The sequence below is a fragment of the Asparagus officinalis genome, chromosome 5, assembly GCF_001876935.1.
Source record: "Asparagus officinalis chromosome 5, Aspof.V1, whole genome shotgun sequence".
NCBI classification, from domain to species: Eukaryota; Viridiplantae; Streptophyta; class Magnoliopsida; order Asparagales; family Asparagaceae; genus Asparagus; species Asparagus officinalis.
This window is the reverse complement of record NC_033798.1, coordinates 122,716,178-122,732,140: the sequence shown is the minus strand read 5'-3', so window position 1 is coordinate 122,732,140 and position 15,963 is coordinate 122,716,178. Positions and strand designations below refer to the sequence as shown.

The following is a 15,963-nucleotide window of genomic DNA, read 5'->3' as shown; positions in this document are numbered from 1 at the left end:
AATCGGAATCCAAATTGTAACTGAGTTTGAGAGAAATACAAGTTCGAATTTTTCTTTCATTGTCTTTTTACATCAAATTTCCTACAAACAAAAGATGGCGACTCCGCTGCCGCTTAAAACATGTATGGCTACTACTAAGTTTATGATTTCTTATAAGTTATAAGTTACTCATTACTTATTTTGTTAGAGGGCAAGATAATAAGTAAATCTCTTTTAAACCTTAATTAGTAAATCTACTTATTAGTGATCAAAAAATAAGTTGAAGAATTTAAACTTTTTTCCTACTTATAAATAACTAAATTTTTACCAAACATGATCCTGACATATACTTATAAGTGAAAACAATTAAGGTTATTTGCATATATACTGCTTAAATCATGGGTATTTATAAAAATACACTTCAAATCTTAGTATTTTCAAAACCACCCCTCAAATCATCAATTTTGATTAATTTGAAACAAAAGCTATACCCATAAAAGCAATTAACCATCAATTTTTTTCATAAGCTAAATTTTAATTGCGGTGTAAAAAATTAACAAAAAAAAAGTCAAAATTTAGCACCAAGCCCATGTTTTATTGATTTTAGGTGTATTTTTTTTTTAAAATTGATCATTTGGGGTAGTTATGCAAATTGTAAGATTTTGGGGGTATTTTTGCAAGTACTCATATGCAAGAGGTGTATATGCAAATAACGCAAATAAATAACGTTGCCAAACAAGCTGTTTAAGACAGCCCAAATTTACGGCCCAAACCCTAAGAGGTGAAGCGCATACAAAGAATGCATTGGTCCGGGTCGATTCGGGTACAGACCCACCAGTCCCTTCCATCCATAACAATTGATATTTATCCAAAATCCAGAGCATCCTAAATTGAGGGAACAAATCTAGTGGGGCCCACAAGCCAGCGACCTTTTCCTCCGGTTCAGGCCACCTGGCCCGATAACGACACGCTGTTACGACTCAGCCGAGGCGTTAGTCGCGATATTTGTCTCAATAGAAACAGAAATCTGAGAACCCCTCATTTCTCTCTCTCTCTCTCTAGGGTTTTGCCCTCCTCTGTGAGTTTTTATCCCTCAATTTTTTTTTTCCATAATTTTATGTAAGAGATTAAATGATTCATGTACCTTATTTAGTGTTTTGTCTAGATCTGAGTCGATTAGTTATCTTTTCTGAAGAAAATTTACTTAGATTTCTGTACCCGTGGAATTTGTCCTTTGATCTATTTTTATTTGTTTGAAGAATTTTTTTTAATCGGTGATACTGAAGTTTGATCGTTAAATTGCTGAGTTTGAGCTCGATTTCCGTACAATCGGTAACACGACGATATTGAAAATGGACAGAGATTGCTGACTGCTAACCTAATAATCCGCTCGGTATTCATGAATAATATGCGCCGATTATTAACGAGAATCTTTCTCTCCCGTGGTCATTTGCATCATCTGCTGCCCTGAATTGATGGATTTCAAATGATAAGAGTTCATATGTATCATTTATGTGATGTGTCATCATAGTCTCAAGTCTTAACTCAGGCTGTAGATATAGTTTTAGCTAGCACTGCTATCGGATCAGGTCGGGTCCAGTTACGAGTGTGCTTCGACTTGGATCCGTCACGAGGATTATGCATGTATGTGCACATGTGTGTAGATGTGGTATGTAGTTGGATTCACATCAATATAACAGTTGGACAATAAGTATCTACCCTTGTCACTCCAGTTAAGTTTGCTACATGTACCTTGGGTAGTATCTGGTTATAGATAGTCCCCCTTGAATTTAAAGCATTATGATGACCTTGGAGCAATACATAAGAGTATGTAGACTGTAGCATGCATATCATAAGTAGAACTATCATAGGAACTGGTTCTCATAGCGAAAGTAGGTCTCCTATTTATTTGAAATATTGGAAAAATTTTATACTGTATAATAGCACAATCAGCCCAGGGGATAGCTTGCATGTGCAAAATGGTCTCCGATTTCTTTGGTATAGTGGGAAGCTGTTGTACTATAGTGTAGAAGAGCATAACCCCAAGCTAGAATATGGTTTTTCTGGATGAAATTTATCTTTAATCTCATCATTTTTAATCTTTTTTTTCCAGATATTGCAGTATGTGTCTGCTGCACCTGTTATCCTTTATGAACAGATTTAGGAACAACCAGTCATTTTCATTGCTAAATAATTTTGGTTTTCAATGTGGAGTATTTTGTTTTTGTTACAGTTAAATGGCTGGGGGATTCAGAGTTCTTCATCTTGTCAGGCCATTTCTGGCATTCTTGCCTGAAGTTCAAAGTGCTGATAGGAAAATCCCATTCAGAGAGAAGGTGATCTATACTGTAATCTCTCTGTTCATCTTCCTTGTTTGCAGTCAGCTTCCCCTATATGGCATACATTCGACAACTGGAGCAGATCCTTTTTACTGGATGCGTGTTATTCTTGCATCCAACCGTGGGACTGTTATGGAACTCGGAATTACGCCAATAGTAACTTCAGGACTTGTGATGCAACTCCTAGCCGGGTCAAAGATCATTGAAGTTGACAATAGTGTACGTGAAGATCGTGCTCTTCTGTAAGTATACCTTGTCAGACATGCAATAACAGTTAAAAATATTTGTTCAGTTTGGTATTCACATCAAATACTTTTGACTGATGGGTTGTAAACTAGTTGTTGCATATACTTGTCCTTCATTACAGAAATAGCTCATGTGAATAGCTTTTCTAATACTGCTCTCTCCTACCAGAAATGGTGCGCAGAAGTTACTTGGTATACTCATTGCAATTGGAGAGGCAGTAGCATATGTTTTATCTGGGATGTATGGTAGTGTCAACCAGCTTGGAACTGGGAATGCTATCCTTATAATTCTTCAGCTTTTCTTTGCTGGTATCATTGTCATTTGTTTGGACGAGCTTCTCCAGAAAGGATATGGGCTAGGTTCCGGTATCTCGTTGTTCATTGCCACCAACATCTGGTAGGTTGTTTTTAATATCTTCTTTGTTCATGTTTCTGCAAGTACCTGCAAGTATAGCTACTGAATTTTTTAATTTATGTTGTACCGTTCCAGTGAAAATATTATCTGGAAGGCATTTAGCCCCACAACCATAAACTCTGGACGGGGTGCTGAATTTGAAGGTGCTGTTATTGCCTTGTTCCATTTGCTAATAACTCGAACAGATAAAGTCCGTGCTCTTCGCGAGGCTTTCTATCGTCAAAATCTTCCAAATGTGACAAACTTACTAGCCACTGTATTGGTGTTCCTCATTGTTATCTACTTCCAAGGTTTTCGTGTTGTTCTTCCTGTGAGATCAAAGAATGCCCGGGGACAACAAGGATCTTATCCGATCAAGTTGTTTTACACCTCCAACATGCCCATAATTTTACAGTCCGCACTTGTTTCTAATCTGTACTTCATTTCACAGGTAAGAGATTCCTATGTTTATGCTACCATATACAAGTGTCAACACATCTTATACGTAATACAATGTATACATTTTTCACTTTTGATGCAGCTACTCTACAGGAGGTTCAGCGGAAATTTCTTCGTAAACCTTCTGGGCAAGTGGAAGGAATCTGAGTATTCTGGTGGTCAGTTCATTCCTGTAGGTGGTCTTGCTTACTACATTACCGCACCATCAAGGTGATTGCCTTTTTTTTCTGAACTTAGTTCATTAGTCACCTGCTTAGTTTCAACATTCTTTTTTTTCCACACGTAGTTCATTACTCACATGCTTAGTTTCAACATTCTTTTTTTGTCAAGGGGTTGATCATGATATTTCTTTTTTTAACCTGTCACGTCGCTAACTCTTAATGTTTCTTTTTTCCTTTCTTGTTTTGCTATGTTAAATGTCCAGCTTGGCAGATATGGCTGCAAATCCATTCCATGCACTTTTCTATGTTGTCTTTATGCTTACTGCTTGTGCTCTTTTCTCCAAAACGTGGATAGAGGTGTCTGGTTCATCAGCAAGAGATGTTGCCAAGCAACTTAAGGTACATTTTTCTCTTTTACATTTCAGTATTAGTTAGCATTGTATATGTGGTACTAAGATTATGCACAAGTCATTGGAACAATTCTCTATTTGCCTGGTATGGGGCCTATGCAATCATAGGGGCCATCTTGCCTGCCTAGATAGATTCTCTAGACATAGCCAGTGGCAGATCCACCCTTAGACACCACTTCCCTCAGGTGGCCCGTACGGGCGCACTTAAAAACTAGTGGCTAGTAGTTGTAATAAGTAGTTACACGAAATAGTGGTATGTGACACCACTTCCCTCAGGGACCACATATAATACCGCTTAAAAACTAATGGCTAATAGTTGTAATAATTAGTTACACAAAATAGTGCTAATAATTGATAACAAACGTTAAACCAAATTATAGAATAAATATTAATGTTACACCACATTCATTATCTAGATCCGCAATTAGAAACTATTAAAATGTAGGTAGTTAAAAATGGTTTTCTCGTTAAAAGTCAATAAATCGTTAAATTAAAGCAACAGTTGGTGAGAAAGACTACGAGAGTTAGAATGAAGCATTGAACCAAAGTAGAAGAGAGAAAACACAATCAAATGTAGAAAGTGTTGTCATGTGGCTATGATAACTATGGAAAGAGATTTTTCTAAACAGTAGTTGATAAAGCAAGTCGCAAAACAAAGTGAATGATGATTGACTTACTGATTTCTTAGTTACACATATCGAGAAAGATGTATATGATAGTGTTACTAATAATGGATTATGTATTTTTTTGTAAATATGAACTCATTTGTGACAATTGTATTAATTATTAATTATATAGTGACACCACCTTCTAGATATCTTGGATCCCTACCGCATATAGCGATCGACATACAATTTCTATTGTAGTTTTTTAAACCTGTGTATAGAGGCATCATATTCAATTTTCATTATTAATTTCCTAATAACAGCTAACTAACTGTATACATATGCACGCGTGTGTAGACTGATCATAAAGTATAAATATGACACCAACCATTTCATGGATTCAAAATTTTTTGAAACTTTCCTTCCATAATTCTCCATGAAATAGTATCAAGACCTTAACATCTTCAACAACATATCATTTATCATCTGCGTGTGAAAAACACACAAAAGAATTTAGGTACTTTTATATTCTAGGTTAACGTGGGAAAGTCCATGGAATTATTGGGTTTGAGTAGGTGCTACTTTTGACCAAGGACATACTTTTTTTTCTGAATTATACCTGGCCAATCCACCAACGTCCTACTTGTGTGCGTATAGTGGGGACCTTTGAGAGAGACTACTGATGTTATATTTGTTTTGCAAGCTTTAGTTGAACTTTCACCTGTAATAGCAAGTAGCAATGACCAAAAGGAACATTTATGGGCCCAATATGGCAATAAGATGAGTAGGCTTAAGAAAGTGAAACTAAATCACGTTGTGGATCAGTTTCTTGGTAAGGGCTAAAAAAGGGACTGCCAAGTAGGTTTTAGTGAAGTGACATTGTCTTAAGTCTATGTTTTCTGGCACTTAGAAGTGTCAGATTGCACTTGATTAAGTTGTCTCTGCTATTTTTCAAAATCGTACATATGACGGCAGCGCTTCCATACCACTTGAATAATGATTTGGCTGAGCCACGGCTTTTTGGATTTCACCATAGAGATGCTGATGGAATAATGGCATTTGTTTTCAGCTTTATTTTCTGATTGAAGTGATCAACTGCAGTTAAATATCTAACAACTTTTTTATTTGTATAGGAGCAACAAATGGTAATGCCTGGTCATCGCGAGTCAAATCTACAGAAGGAATTGAACAGATACATTCCTACTGCTGCAGCTTTTGGTGGTATGTGCATTGGCGCGCTGACAGTCCTTGCAGATTTCATGGGTGCAATTGGTTCAGGAACGGGTATTTTGCTTGCTGTGACAATTATATACCAGTATTTTGAAACATTTGAGAAGGAGAGAGCTACTGAGCTTGGTTTCTTTGGTCTGTGATATGTTTGCGTTCGCATGGAACAAGATAGTGATTCCCACTGACAGTTTTGGTTAGGGGAGACAAAGGTTCCAGTTAATCCTTAATGTCAAGCTAGCTGGAGAAGTTGGGAAGAGTTGTAGAATATGTTAACCCTTTTAAAGGAGAGAGAATATGTTTGGTTCTGGTTAATGATGCAAGAAACTGATGCTTTTTGGTTCCATCAGGATATGTTACTAATTGCCGTCTCTATGCTCTTTTGCCATTCATGTTTTAGTTTCTGCTCGGTGGTCGTATGTTTTTCACAACCCACAAACTATGCGAGATGTTTGATTGCGTTCTAATCGGTCGTTGAATCTGATGTACTTCGAATGGGGTTTGAACGGCAGGTAAATGTCTCTGATGCTTCTGAGACATTACATGCATACGGAAAGGAGCAAAGTTTTTCATCTCTCAACTTGTCAGTAATAAATAGATAAAGTTGTCCCCTTTTTTTTCCTGAGAAATAGGTTCATGAAGCTAGAGATAAATGCGGAAAGTGATGATGAATGATTCCCCACAGATTTACACTAAATGTCATACGGTTTTTACCTAAATTCACGAGAGAGATTCATGATATCTGCAACAAGAATTGTGGATCTTCTCGTGCTCTTGCATGATCTACTACTCATAATTCACATAGAACAAGCTCTACTGACCACCAAGAACAGTGTAACAGCATCGTAATCATATCAGGATGCCGAGATTAGCAACATGAAAACTTGGGAGAAAATAGAATTTGTGTAAGTACCACTCTTTTTCCGAGCGCTGCCCAACAATGAAGGGGCAAAATAGACAACAAAAAGAAAGAAATTTGCAGATAATCCACCCTCCTGTGCGCCACTATATTGCCCTTGGTTGCAGATAATCGACAGAAGATCCTGTTCAAAACTAGCTAGATATCTCAATTCATAACCCTAGACTAAAAACCTACATTTCTCATGCACGGACGAAATCTCAAATCTCAAATCTCGAAAAGAAAAAAAGGGAAAAAAAAGAAAAAAAAGTATGCGTTTACAGAATAAATATTACAAGTAAAAGGCCACAATTTTCACGCTTTCGTGTTCCTACAAGTAAAAGACCATTCAAATCCACTTCCTAGGGGCACACAGAAGCAAATTAAATCATATATTATAAGTCAAAGAAACCGAGTCCTAGTTTGTGCAAGAACAGTCTCTTCTCTGCACTGTACATTTCCATATCAGCTAAGGACGACAATGGAACAGCTGCTGCTAATTTAGCCATCCAACTAAAAACACATCCTCATGAGCCAGCTCACTGCCCCCAAACGCTGCTAATTTAGCCACAATCAAATTATCCCTCATGAACCAGCTCACTGCCCCAAAATGCGACTACCTCTTTCTCCTTTTTGTTTCAACCTGCAACAGAACAGTGTTAACAAAACAACCCATTTAGATAAGGTAGCTCTCACTAGGATTGCAAATTGCAATGTAGATGGAGTTGCACTCAGAATTAGAAAAGCAGCAATGTGAATATGCCACCAAGTAATGTCTGCATAAAGTGAAGCGCAAACGTTCACCTCTTAATTGAGCAATGTACTTCAATAAAGTGAGTACAGAAAGGAAAAGGAAGAGGGAGAAAATCTTCGTCACCTTTGGCTCAGGTGAAGAAGGAAAACCATTCCCAGATCTCTTTGCATCATCTTCAGAGGAACAATCTGAACACAGGAAGTGATCTAATTTCTTTGCTTGTTCAATAGTCATACCCATACAAGAGGGATGAAACCTGCTCCAGATTTTTTGTGGATAAGATAAAATCACTGATCAAAATAACAATTATAACTAAATGCAGAGAAGACCATATAACTGAAAGAGCAAAGGAAATAGTAAGTCCACATTGTCCATATTCAATCTTTGAAATAGTAGCAAGCAGAAAATTCAGTGAGCAGTTGAACAATTAAAAGAAGAAACTACCAAAAGAGCAATGCAAATGTTCATACATAAGTTATAAATCAATTCTCTAGAACAACTTCAACTCCTCTTCTCATCAAAGAAATGTCAGCTATTAAACAGAGGGCTACATCAGAGATTTGATAAGTTTATGATCAGCTTCAACCTGACAGATATCCTCTCTTAACTTGTCCCAGACCCTAAGTTCCTACCAAGAAAATTAGGGGAAAGAGAGAGAGGCTTTACAGCAGTTAGAAAAAACTACATGCTAACTTCAGCATCTTCAATAAAAATAATATGAACTTTTCTTGATTTTAAAATAAGAAAAAAGAAGACAGAGAAAGAAGAATCTTGACAAAAAGAAATTAGAATTACCAAAAAAAATCTGCGTAAAACAGAACATGAAAATTATAGCCTAAATGTCTTCTATAGAATATTTAAGAAGTAGGTTGATAATAAATAGACAATAAATAGAGTATATAATGATCAATAGTGCATAAAATCCAGAACAATCTAAGAGCAAGCATAAACAAGATATTGCTTCTTGCAATGACATTGATAGAGAAATAAACTGCATGGAAACAACTAGAGATGACCAGGAGTCTCTAAAAGGAAACTAAAGTGCAAACACATCCAAAGCTGTACAAAGCCAAAGAAGATGCTCCATGCAACAACATTAAGAAACAGGCAGCATTTGGATGAACTAGATAACAAAAATTTATGCCAGGGGAAACAAAGCAGGAAATGGTATAATTCACAACAGGTTGGCTATTCCCACGTACTGTTGGCATAAAAAGAATTCTGAGCAGCAGGTGCTTAATAATTGGCTATACTTCTAGAAGCTGGAAAAGGCAACTTAGTGACCTAGCTGGTTGTTCTTCAATTATCTGATCTTGTACGTCATGCTCTTGGTGACTTTTCATAAGTTTTGTACTTTCTGAATTTTCAAATGTAATAGCTTAAAAGCATGGTGATTTTCCATAGGACAAAATCGAAAGGTGATTATTTTATTGCTTCCTCTTGGAAGCTACACGCATCTCTGCTGGGCTGCACATCATCTTCAAGACTTGTGCAAGCTCAATTCTTCACTAACTTTATCAACTCAAGAAATTGTCAACTATAGGCTCCAGGACAGACAAACATGCATGGCAGAGATTAACTAAACTTTCAAATATTCAAATTTCAATTTCTCCTTTCTCTAAGATTAGTAGCAGACTTGGGGACAGATGAATATGCATATCACAGATAAAGTAGAAGCTCTTCAGCCCCCTTTAAGGCAACCTCTGATTTTTCCTCTTCCCTATTCCATTGTTCATTAATGCTTTTCACATGGGGGTCCAATCCTCAGAGCAAAACCCAAGCTCATCTGGAAAATAAGTCGAAATCATGTTACATTAGTGAACATATACAAACATGGGCCACGGACAAGTTAACATTCTTTTATTCATTATATGAAAGTACTCCATTACTGTATTCCTCAGGAATCAACCATAGATAATTTGATACACGTTTGCATTTACAAGTATAACTGATAATTTGATACATGTTTGCATTTACAAGTATAACTCTTCAATAAATTAAGTGATACCACGTCAAGGCTCTAGTGACTTTGTAGGTCTGCCTGATGAGCAATTTATTGAAATGATGAGAGCGAATATAATAAACCATGGCCAGTATACACACAACTTGATGATGCATGCTATGCCATACACTAGAACAATAACGGGAACAAGTAAAGCAGTGCTTTATCTGAAAATGTTTTCCTTATGAAACTATAAGCATGCTTCTTATCCCTCGATGCAACTCCATTGCCGCTAAAAGGCTAGGTGTTCAAATATCTCCACTTTGGCGAGCATAAGCATGCTCATTTGAAATATAAGCCTAGATCATGTATATTTGTAGGCATAGATATCAACATTTCCCCCTTATTCTATCAGAATACTCCACTATACTATGTCTTAACTCTTAACATGCTTGCATCTACATATTTTGGTGCTTAACAAGCTGATTACTAATAAAATTTTAATAACCTTGTAGCTCGCAACAGGACCAGTTTCTTGACTAGATGGGAGCCAATACAATAAGCCATGGAGCGTAAAGACACAATTGGATGATGCACGCTCAACAATACACCATAAAACTAAATGGTCCAATAACTTTGTGCTTTATATAATTTTTCCCCCTCCCTTATATGACTGTAAGCAGTATTCCACTACAAAGGTGGGTCTCTAAATATCACTAATCTAGTAACCTGAAGGTATGATCATCATGAAGCTAAAAGAGATACATGAAACCAATGTGATGCAGCACCCCTTTTCAGTTCCTCAGGTTGAAGGGAACAAAGTAAAATACAATGCAATAGTTTAAACCAAATAAACAAAGATAGCAACCATGTTTGCTAAACAACAAGCATTACGATACCAAACCTGCCAAATGCACAAACTTTTCTCACTCTTTTGTTTTCGAATTTTTACGCGATGTCGATAAAAGCAACTAACATTTCAATAGGTCTTGAAGAAAGTTACAGGTCAATGCTCCTGCCCCTGCTCAAGTGAGATAAATGTTGACAAGTCAATATACATGCCAATCGGTTTTCATAATTACCCAATGAGGCTTCTTGCTATTAGTATATAAAATTATAACCGTCAACCCTCACTACAACTTCGGAGTTTTGGTGTGGTGGAAGGGTCCTTTGACATGGTCTTGGACCAATCCAGGTTCAATTCCCACTGGCCACACATTTAAAGTGGATTAATTAAAAAAAACCACATCACGAGTTCAGGTTTGGCCCATAAGGACATAGTGTGGGCATGTTAGAATATAAAATTATATAACCCTCACCACTCACAACTTCGCAGATTTGGTGTAGTGGAATGGTCCTTTGATACTTGCCATACGAAGCTAGTGAATAAATTCTTATAAAACAATGGCTTCCAAGAAATATGTTTGGTAGTAGAATCACAGGAGATATTAAAATAATACAAAGATGTTTGTGTTTCATTGTTTGCCACATGGAAGTTCCATAAAGATCAAAAACATTGGTCTAACTTAGTTTGCAAAAAGTCGTTTCTACTTATAAGAAACTATTCATGGCTTCTGGAAACAATAAGTTACCCAATTACTTCTTGTAATTTGACAAACATAGAATTGAACATGAATTTTTAAATTATTCTCAATTTCTCATCTTTGATTTTGCAATTCATTTCATATTTTCCTTAACAAAACTTTGTTCTTGTCTATCAAACACCCACAACTATGCCACCTTTCATATGTAAGATCACGTCTCTCTCGGAATAATTCCTATAGCCAGTCTGTCATAAACTGCATTAAAAATCTTCCATTCAATTTGTCATATACAGCTTGAATAAAGATTTTCTTGCGAGTTAAACCATACCTATCTTGATACTACTGCATTATTCTGGTATTGGACAAAATATATATACACGCGCGCACGCGCACGCGTACGTGTGTGTGTGTGTGTGTATATGTGTGTGTGTATGAGAAAAATGGGTATGCTTGGTAGTGATGTGTCATATTCCCATCCACTCATTCCAATTCCCAACCACTCCCCAACCCATGTGAATGTGGACCCCGATTTTAATGAGTGGAGGGGAATATGTCACCTCACTACCAAGCACAAAATCTTGTGCTTGGTGGACCCCGATTTTAATGAGTGGAGGGGAATATGTCACCTCACTACCAAGCACAAAATCTTGTGCTTGATACCAAGCATACCTATTTTTTTCTCTCTCTTTCTCTCTATATATATAACTAACCTTTTATCTGTTGTGATTTCCTTGCTGCTTAGTAAGAATGCAACATGCATACACACACACATACAAATTTATTTCAAACATATTCTCTCTCTCTCTCTCTCTCTCTCTCTCTCTCTCTCTCTCTCTCTCTCTCTCTCTCTCTCTACACACACGCACGCACGCACGCACACACACGCGCGCGCACACACACACACACATATATATATATATATATAAAAGTGTTACATGTATGCTTGTTACCTTCAGCTTTCCTTATTTTGTCCTAGCTACAAAAACCTGCGAAGTAAAGTTTGTTATCTGGATAATCTATATTCTATTGATCTCTTCCTTATCTTCACTTGCAGGATGCAATTAGAAGACCTAAAAATTTTAGTTTTCTTGATCAAACAGCTTCTAACTTCTTCCCATGCGATATAGCCTATACCTACATCAAAAGGGAAACTAGAATGATTTGGTTCAATAAAATTAGCTCGCATAATGAAAGAGATAATAGTACCCAAAGTTGAACAAATGAAAAAAAGTCAATAGGATGATTTGGACCAACATCACAAGAATTCTAAAAAAAATACTCGAACTATGGATATGAACCAATTAAAAAGTGATACTTTAACTATGATAAAACATCAATGTTATGCTATTCATAACCATCCAAAATTGTTAACACCACTACGGAACGTAGAATGAAAAAAGTTTGAGATGTAAGGCTAAAAAAGGGCCACAAGGTCCACAACATACAAAAATTTCAAGCCTAAAAAATAAGGTCTATAACCATTCATCTTTTTTGGTTGCTGAAACTAACTTCCAGTACATGATACCTAAAAAGACTTTTATACATCATCACAGATTATGCATGCAAGTCCATAATGGAGCTTAGAATAAGATAAAACAGGTGTACCAGATCATGGGACTAAAGGGGTTGACTGCTTTACATTCACAAGATTTCTTCACAAAAATATGGATCAATAAACAACAATGAAGATAGCAATTGCTGAAGACATAGTTACACAGTACGCAGTACATAGTGGGTCATGGTATGCAATTCGCCACATAGTTATTTTGGATTCGAGAGTACGTGGTAGGTTATAAGTTTTTTTTGGATGCAAGTAGAAAAAGTAACTAGAAATGCTAAGTATGCAAACTATTATTATGATAATCATAGTGTTAATACAAACGAAACTACGATTGTGTTGATAATTTGAGATTATCTGAGTTATGCATATCAACATATATGCGATCGATTAAAACTTTTATGTGCGCTTTGGTAGTTGGTAATATCTATCATGTCTGGAGTCATAAGCTAAGTTCATATTCTTGAAATATTTTTTTATATGTAAATTCATAAATATATCAATTCATGTGTTTTTGTCTGCTATATGCATTGTGTGCGCCTCGCTTAAATCAGAACCGTGCATCGCATTGCGCCTCGCGCATGTGCATGTAAATTGACTTGCGTGCATGTGCATGTGAAGGAACTTTGTGACCTGCATACCTGTAAGTGATACCCCAATTTTGAGGAACCAATTCATGTATCAGAGGGAATCAGATCGCAAATGTACCGAGAATCAGTTCATAGGAACTATACGATAGTTAAAGGGGGGATCTAGGGAATTACGCAACTATACTGAAGAGACAAAACATGTTTACAAAAGGACAATAGTCAGAAACTAACACGGATGAAATCTAACAATTGAAATGCACATAGATAGCAAAGTAGCTTAGAACAGAACCTACAACCAAATAGATGCCGCTAATACTAACTTCGTAACAGGAATAGTATCCTGAACCCTCTCCAAACAATGCCTTGCTAAGATTTTGGGAGTCACAAGTGAAAGGCCTCTCAAGCATAGTAAATTAACTACTACTGCTACTGCAACACCATCTTATTTAAGGTGTCTAAAACATAAAAGTAGTACTTTGTAGAGCCAGATCCACAAGAACAGAAGACCGTCTACACTTTACACATAACACAAGGACTTGACTAAATTAAACAACCTACCAAAGTTGCCGAATTATTATAATTCAGAGAAATTACTACCAAAATGAAGCAGCAAACACAACTAAGAACATATGCGTATGTTAGGAGCTTTATTAGCCAGCAAGATTTACTTCCTAGTAGAAACTTCTACAAGTGACAACCAGAGGCAACTTTTATGTCAACTAAGAACATGTGAATTGTCCTTAAGAAACTAATGTAAGTTGCCTAGTACAACACGCAACAATCCAAGCCCTTCAGCTAAATTATCAGCATAACTGAAGGATATTGATGGCTTTAGATTCTTTAATCAAAGAAACAAGGCCGGCAATAATTAAACGCAATTTTTAGTACATTCAGTGGCATATTATATATTCCATCATTACAAGCAACCATATAGCGCACCCCTATAAAGTCATGCAATGGCGAGAAAAAGATAAAAATACAGATTTCCGTGCAACACTGTAAATGCCAAGACAAAAGTAAACGTAAAGAGATGTAATATGGAACGTAGGTAAAATGTGTAATTAGCATAAAATATTCATTGAACCAAAAACAAGAAAGCAGTAACAACTTACCAGTCCTTGCAACCCTCACATTGTACCATGAGATCATCCGGATTATACGGCATCTCGCACTTACAGTACCTACAACAACAACAACAAAAAAATCCCATTTTTTAGCAACAAACAACTCCCAACAAACCAACCCCAACAACAACAAACTCCGAATTACTCACACAGCAACTCGGTCGGGCGTGAACCCTCCAGTAGCAGCCTTATACTCAAACCTACAGAAGTAATCCTCAGCGCCGACATTCTCCAGCTTCGTATAGTTCTTAAAAGAATGCACGATGCATTTCCCCTCAATCGTGTGAGCGCTCTGCACATCATAATGATCAGACAAGAACAGTTCTTTAGCTCCATGGAACTGTCTCCTTCCTCCAATCGACTCCTCCGGCCGATAATACCACCGAACCTTAACCTTCACGTTATTGCGATGATCAGCCTCGATCTTTTCAACCCTAGCGACGTACGGGGGCTTGTCGGAGTCCGATGGCCGCATCAGGACGCAATCGCCGACTGGAAGATCGACGGGAGGATCAAATGAGGGGAAAAAGAAAGGGATGAAGTGGAGAAATTAGGGTTTTACGCGGGGTTTACCTCTGACGACCTTGTTGGTGCCCTTGATGGTGTAGGAATCGAGGTCCTTTTTGCCAGGCTTCGTCTTGGCCATGGATTGATGGAGGGAATTAGGTATTTTTCTTTTTTTTTTATTCCCCTAGTGGAAACCCTAGAAATCGAAGTGGGGGAGAGAGTGGAGCTTGAGCCCTAGAAGGTGGTAGTAGCTGCTCGCTGTTGCTAATTTTTTGTTTGATTTTCAGACACAGGGCGAGAGGCTGGTTTCTGAATGGGATTAATCGGTCCAAGTATTGGTAAAAACTAAAAAGGGCTGCGGTAACTTTTCATAAAAAACCAAGAAATAGAAATGAAATATTAAAAAGTATAATTTCACACATTTCCATTCCTAAAACTCACTCACAACATCTAATAAAATATTATTTTTATCCAACAACTCATCCACCACATCTAATAATATTATTTTTATCCAACAACTCATCCACCACATCTAATAAAATATTATTTTCATCCAACAACTCATCCATCACATCCACCACATCTAATAAAATATTATTTTCATCCACAACATCACTTAACTCATATTATCTCATATTTAAAAATCACTCACATCACCCAATAAGATTGTGAAAACTCATCTCATCTCATTAACATTTTATTTCTTTGTTTTCCTCCCAAAAAGCTAGGAAAACAATTTCCTTAAGTGTGAGTCACATCATCCAATAATATAATGACAACTCATCTCATCTCATCTATTTTCTTATTTTTAAGAAATAACCAAACAAAAGAAAACAACATATTACAAGAAATAGGTTTCTTATAATTCATTTTCTTATTTTTTTCGCCAACCAAACAACATCAAAACAAGTTTTCTTAAAAAATCACTCACATCATCCTATAATAAGGTGACAACGCATCTCTCTCATCTCCATTTCTTTGATTTCCTTTTTTTTTAGCCAACCAAACAATCCCAAAACCTATTTTTCTTAGAAATAGGTTTCCTTTTCTTTGATTTCCCTCTTTTTTTAGGCAAACAAACAGCCCCTTATATTTTTATCCCCATCCATCCATCTATTTTTTATTTTTATTTTTATTTTGGCATTTTTTGCATATGCACCTCTCAACCTTTCAATATCCGGAAAACTGTTCTCCAAATCTTGATATTTTCAAAATTACGTCCAAATC

General features: G+C 36.6%; 2 protein-coding genes across 2 annotated transcripts; one reads left to right on the top strand and one right to left on the bottom strand.

The window, feature by feature from the left end:
- On the top strand, window positions 952-6,192 carry LOC109841060 (protein transport protein Sec61 subunit alpha-like). Its single transcript, XM_020409923.1, has 7 exons — window positions 952-1,057; window positions 2,213-2,560; window positions 2,733-2,960; window positions 3,054-3,408; window positions 3,499-3,626; window positions 3,841-3,976; window positions 5,726-6,192. The coding sequence occupies exons 2-7, from the start codon at window positions 2,217-2,219 to the stop codon at window positions 5,963-5,965; spliced, it is 1,431 nt and encodes a 476-aa protein (XP_020265512.1). The 5' UTR covers window positions 952-1,057; window positions 2,213-2,216; the 3' UTR covers window positions 5,966-6,192.
- On the bottom strand, window positions 6,864-15,040 carry LOC109841059 (chromatin remodeling protein EBS-like). Its single transcript, XM_020409922.1, has 5 exons — window positions 14,803-15,040; window positions 14,379-14,721; window positions 14,218-14,286; window positions 7,595-7,727; window positions 6,864-7,360 (listed from the first exon to the last, which is right to left on the bottom strand). Exons 1-5 carry the CDS (start codon window positions 14,873-14,875, stop codon window positions 7,334-7,336), a joined length of 645 nt encoding a protein of 214 aa, XP_020265511.1. The 5' UTR covers window positions 14,876-15,040; the 3' UTR covers window positions 6,864-7,333.